Source organism: Oncorhynchus clarkii, chromosome 4 (assembly GCF_045791955.1).
Source record: "Oncorhynchus clarkii lewisi isolate Uvic-CL-2024 chromosome 4, UVic_Ocla_1.0, whole genome shotgun sequence".
Classification (NCBI taxonomy): domain Eukaryota; kingdom Metazoa; phylum Chordata; class Actinopteri; order Salmoniformes; family Salmonidae; genus Oncorhynchus; species Oncorhynchus clarkii.
This window is the reverse complement of record NC_092150.1, coordinates 63661741-63667961: the sequence shown is the minus strand read 5'-3', so window position 1 is coordinate 63667961 and position 6221 is coordinate 63661741. Positions and strand designations below refer to the sequence as shown.

General features: G+C 42.4%; 1 protein-coding gene across 2 annotated transcripts; it reads right to left on the bottom strand.

The window, feature by feature from the left end:
* Positions 1-887: 887 nt before the first annotated feature.
* LOC139407135 (HD domain containing 2) lies at positions 888-6007 on the bottom strand. 2 transcript variants are annotated; one of them, XM_071150564.1, is made up of 6 exons: positions 5932-6007; positions 5611-5732; positions 5311-5413; positions 5136-5204; positions 1467-1605; positions 888-1360 (listed from the first exon to the last, which is right to left on the bottom strand). In XM_071150564.1, exons 1-6 carry the CDS (start codon positions 6001-6003, stop codon positions 1227-1229), a joined length of 639 nt encoding a protein of 212 aa, XP_071006665.1. In that variant the 5' UTR covers positions 6004-6007; the 3' UTR covers positions 888-1226. The 2 variants fall into 2 exon arrangements, with proteins under 2 accessions (XP_071006665.1, XP_071006666.1); XM_071150565.1 differs by having other exon boundaries at positions 1264-1400.
* Between the last annotated feature and the right edge of the window lie 214 nt (positions 6008-6221).

Below are 6221 nucleotides of genomic sequence, written 5' to 3'. Positions count from 1 at the left end.
TATTATCTGTGCATAGTCACTTTAATAACTCTACCTACATTTACATATTTCCTCAATTACCTCGACTAACTGGTGCCCCCGCACATTGACTATGTACCGGTAGCCCCTGTATATAGTCCTGCTATTGTTATTTTACTGCTACTCTTTAATTACTTGTTACTTTTATTCATATTTTTTTTAAACTGCATTGTTGGTTAGTAAGCATTTCACCTGTTGTATTCGGTGCATGTGACTAATAAAATGTAATTAGAACAGTTCTAGAGGCAGTTTGGAACTCGGTAGTGAGTGTTGCAACTGAGTAGAGACGCTTCAGCACTCGCCTGCCCTGTTCTGTGAGCTTGTGTGGCCTACCACTTTGCGGCTGAGCCGTTGTTGCTCCTAGACGTTTCCACTTCACAATAACAGCACTTACAGTTGACCGGGGCAGATCTACCAATGCAGAAATTTGACAAACTGACTTATTGGAAAGGTGGCATCCTATGACGATGCCACGTTGAAAGTCACTGAGCTCTTCAGTAAGGCCATTCTACTGCCAATGTTTCCTATGGAGATTGCATGGCCGTGTGCTCAATGTTATACACCTGACAGTAACGGATGTGGCTGAAATAGCCAAATCCACTAATTTGAAGGGATGTCCACATACTTTTGTATATATAGTGTATCTATGTATTGCAGGTAGGCCTACATTATTTTAGCCATGCTTTAGAGGTGCATAAAACCGCCCAGTGTCTAGACTGACCATTGCGTTAGGTTTTGTCAAATAGAGCCCAAGGTATTTGCAGTTTATATTGATTAGAACATGTAGGCCTACGGGAATTCTCTCAAATAAATAATGTTATAGTCATAAGTAATAATTATAACCAATGGTTTTAATGAAGCCTCACAGATTTAAAGGTCAAACAACTCAAAACAAAATAGGTGCATCTTCTGATGCATCACAGGAATTGTACAGCCGAAATATGTGCACATCCAGAAACGTTCAATAGACAAATGACTTTCAAAGTCTTGTCCATCTATGTAAAATAAAAGTAGCACTTTGGGAGTAAAACAGGGCACACATTTGTTTTCAAGGATAGCCCATTTTTTGCTACAACTCACCAACCAGAACCAGGTTTCCATGACAACATTCTACCACATCATGTCATGTGAGGATCAGTTAGAACAGTGGCTACCACAACATCATTGACACAAGCGGAGTGTAGCATCATTCAGTGGAAATGTTGAAGTCAGGAGGAGTCTGTTCTTGGTTTCTTGGACTCTGAGCTCCCAGACGACCCATCACCTCCAGCTGCCAAGTGACCAGCTCTTTCTTCATTTAGACTCTTCACAAACTGGATTACCTCTGGGTGGTGGAATCGGCCTGAGGTGGATGGAGATTTAAAAAACAAAAATTACACCACCTTTAGATAGCCCATAGAGCCGATCATCAGCCCTCACTACTAGGTTAAATGAGATATAGTACCTACCTTGTGTAGAATCAAAAAACTCCTGTAGCCTGCCTGGTTTCCCCTCCAGCTCCTCATACTCGTGGGCCTGCAGAATCATCTCTAGCAGGTCAAACTCTTTCACCAGCTTAGCCTCAGCGCTCGTCTGGCTCTCGTACTCCTGGGGACACAGTGTGGGAGGGGTTTGAGCAGTGGTTTAACTGAGCTGGAGCTACCCGGAGCTGCAGCTCAGGCACTTTCGTTTAAAGAAAAAAGTAGGATAAACCAAGGTTCGGATTATGCCAAATAGGGTAAGGGTTATGGAAGCTAGGTTTAGGCAAGCACCTTAATTGGGGAGGACGGACTCGCGCTAATGGCTGGAGCGGAATTGTATCAAATACATAAAACACATGGTTTCGATGTGTTTGATGCCATTCCATTTACTCCGTTCCAGCCATTATTATGAGCCGTCTTCCCCTCATCAGCCTCCACTGTAGGGAAGTTAGGGTTAGAGTTGTGGTTGAGGCTGGTTGTGGACATGAAGCTAGGGTTGAAGTGGAACTGACAGCGTTTTAACTACTTTGCAGATATGAAACAGACATACAATCAAAATATCAGTCAAACATATCAAATTCCCGGGTTTATGCTACAAAACCAAGTTTATAAGAGGTTTTCCAAATAGGCTCTTTGACTCAAAATTCCCTGACGTACACTAAGGCATTGTTGTCAGAATAGATTGATGCAGTTCAATGCATGATTAATATAATTAATAAACTATCAAAATAAAGAAAGTCGCACACTCCATATATAAACTCCCAGCAATTGAATGGGTATTTACCAACGTTTCGGCATCACTGTGCCTTAAGAGCCATCTTTTTTTGGTGTCATTTGGTTAGCTAGCAAAAAATGTGAATCGCTTTGCTAGTTAGCTATGCTCAACTTGAATGACTGTTATCTAGTTAGCATTTCTCTTGCGTTTGTAAATTCACTCTGGCTATCTAATCCGATTTCAGATTTCACTCTCGTCCGAGTGTGCCAGAATAACTGATGAATTTACAAACGCGCAACACCCACTGAATATGACCGGTGTCAGTAAACGTAGGCAAAAAAGGTTAACAGTCACCAACGCTCTAGATAACATGTAAAGACCCTAACCAGCTCTGCTAGGGCGAGTAAAATGGTCAGAGAGAGGTGTTTTCTCATTTGTGTCTGGAAGTAGTTAGCAAGCTAGCCAAATTTAGCCAGTTAGCTTGGGTGCTTGACTGCCATTGTGAGGAACGCTCGGATCAACCCTACTTACTCCTCGGCCAGAGCCTCCAGTGTCAAATGTGCAGTGTGCGCTCTGAACACTTATCTATTTGTCAATCAAATGTATTTTGCATTGATCAAATGGGCAGGCAGGCAAGTACCCATTCAGTTGGCAAAAAGTAGGTTGGGATAAGCACGCATTTGGCAGGCAAGTTGCAGAAGGACGAGCAGGCAACTATTCCACCATCATTAGTGCAATTTTGATGCCCAACAAGCTTAAACATTTTGAGAGAGTTTATCTAATGTTCCCTATATTTTAGTTAATCTCGCTCTGGCTAGAATTAGTTGCTGATCTCGTTGTTGCTGATGTGGATAACTGAGGGTTAGAGCATACCGTTTCATGGTTGTTTGATCAAAAGGACTGAAAAGTTCCCAAATGTAATAGGACTCCCATAGTATTTACATATTTGCAGAAATCCTTTCAGATGTATTTTGTGGCTTTTGGCGAATGTGTTATAATGATCTAAAGTCGCGCTGTTGCTACTAAACACACAGTCCAGTTCGAAGTACATGTTGGCAGGCCTTGATGGCAAATGGCTTATTTGCATAAAGGCCTTCTGAAGTTCAGATTGGCTATGACGCACCGGTCTGCGTTGACTCCAGTCCTGGACGAGACAGATGTTTTAATTAGGTTCTATTTACTGCAATTACTATTACATTCCCAAACGCATGGCAGCTTACACACTCTATATTTATTGTTATAGTTCTGCCCCTGAGCAAGGCAGTTAACCCACTGTTCCCCGGGTGCCGAAGACGTAGATGTCGATTAGGGCAGCCCCCCTCACCTCTCTGAATCAGAGGGGTTGGGTTAAATGCGGAAGACACATTTCAGTTGAATACATTCAGTTAGACAACTGACTAGGTATCCCCACCTTTCTAAGAATTTATGAAAATGTGGAAATGACCATATCTAAGTGCTCGCTTGCCAGGAAAGAAAAAGAGTCATATTTTTCCTGGGGGTGTATATGAACACATTTTAATAAGATTTCATGTTGAGGGGCCTCCCGAGTAGCGCAGCAGTCTAAGGCACTGCATCTCAGTGCTTGAGGCGTCACTACAAACCTGTGTTCGTTCCCAGGCTGTTTCAACCGGCCATAACTGCAAGTCCCATAGAGCGGCGCACAATTGGCCCAGCATTGTCTGGGTTAGGGAAGGATTTGGCCGGTGGGGCTTTACTCGGCTGATCGCGCTCTAGCAACTCCTTGTGGCAGGCTGGGTACCTGCAGGCCGACTCCAGTCATCAGTTGAACAGTGTTTCCTCCGACACATTGATGTGACTGGCTTCAGGGTTAAGCGGGCTGGTGTTAAGAAGCGTGGTTTGGCGGGTCATGTATCGGAGGACACATGACTCGACCTTTGCCTCTCCAGAGCACGTTGGGGAGATGCGTCGATGAGACAAGATCGTTATTGGATTGCAATTGAATATCATGAAATTGGGGAGAAAAAAGGGGTAAAATACAATTATTATTAAAAATAAAAAAAACTCCCAAAAATATGATTGCATGTTGCTGTCAGTTCCACTGTCAGTTCCACTTTAAGGTTAGGGTAACCTATTGTGCTTATAAGCCTGGGTTATCAACAATTCAACAGCCTTAGTGGGAGTGACGATAGAATTCTGTGGGTGTGACTTACTGAGAAAAATGTTGGTCATCATTTCATTTTAGTGAATCACATGTCTCCAAGGCGGAATGTAAACTGAGGTGCACAAGACACGTACAAGGAAGGGTTAGGAGGAAGGTGTTGTGGGAGATGATTGTGCCAATGCCTATGCACTGGGAGATTCTCATGGCTCTCTGTATTTACTAATGGTAACGAATGCCAAGTTTGATGTGTTAGTCCACCAGACTATTTGGGCAGAAGTGTCTGGGAACGAGATTAGCGTAAAGGTTGTGGTTGAGGCTAGGGTTAGGGTTGAGCTGGGGTCTGGAAATGAAGGTATAGTGTTGTGGTTGATACTACATTTAGAAAAAAGGGTTCCAAAAGGGTTCTTCAGCTGTCCCCATTGGAGAACCCTTTTTGGTTCCTGGTAGAACCGTTTTGGGTTTCATATAGAACTGTCTGTGGAAAGGGTTCTACATGGAACCCAAAACGGTTCTACCTGGAACCAAACATGGTTCTTCAAAGGGTTTGCCTATGGTCACAGCCAAAGAACCGTTTTAGGTTCTAGATATAGCAAAAAAATTCTAAGAGTGGAGATTACAGTTAGGGTTGCGCTGGGGTGTGGACATGAAGGTAGGGGTAGGATTTGGGTTGAGGCTAGCATTAGGGATGTGGAGGGATAGCGCTCCACCACCTCAAATTACCAATTTAACCGCTGGTTGATTGGAGAGATGAGAAGAAAAGAACACATACTACAGGCACATAAAGGTGAATGTAGCAAAGTGGAAAACAGCTGTGACTGACCTCCCAGAGTTCATAGATCTCTTTCCTCAAGCCCTCCTGGAGAAGACCAGTGAGGTGCCTCATTGCTTCCTGAGAAAGGACAGATTGTCTGTCATTGGCTGATATTTCTGAGGAATTTACAAATCTCCAATATCCTACATTTTGACACCATGGAAGGTTTGTAAGAATAACCTACCTCTTCCCTTTTGTGTTTCTCTGCTTTACTAACGTTGTCTGCAGGTGCAATATCACCCACAATGCATTCTGCCATGTCATGAACCAAGGCCAACTTCATGCACCTACGAGAGAAATGTAGGTAATTCATTACAAAAATGATTCCATAAAGACCTGAATCAAATATAATACTTCAGTGTAGGCCTTACCTAGTAATTAAGCGTGAAAAAGTCAAAGAAAATAATGCAACGTTTATAACAAATTATATTACAGCTGCGATGTTTGAAGTTTGAACATGATCTAATGTACAGAACAACTTTACCTTTCTTTATTGACGTTGTGATCTGCTATCGTCAGAGCCATCATGGACATTCTGTACATGTGGTCAGACACACTCTCCGGCTGTTTCACGTTCCTGTACACCCAGCCCGTCCGTGGCACGCGCTGCGGGATGGAGGTAAAGAAATTGTTGACAAAAAGCAGCCATAAAAAAAGGTAGGGTAAGTTAAACTATTAATTGACAAAAGAAAGGTAGGGTAAGTTATACTATTCATTGACGTCATGTAAACAAACGTGGGTTGAAATTGTGCTTTATTACATGAATAGTGTCGTTAAATAAACCTTATCGTAATCAATGGCTTACTTTCAGTTGCCCAATAAGTTTCATAAATTGCAACATATTTTTCATGCTGTCGGAGTTTATGGAGGCGGCCATTGGTATATTGTCGAACCGGTAGTAAATAAAAGCATGGCCAGAAATGTGTGCAATGCTCAAATCTTGCCAATAGATGGCATCATAAACAAGGCAATGCACAAACCATAAACCCAGCACTGGCAGAACTGGTGTCTTATTAGGCCTAGTATACTAGTTGACATTATGTACAGATTGTTTATTTGAAAATTAATTAAATTTCTAACACATAAAAGGCATCA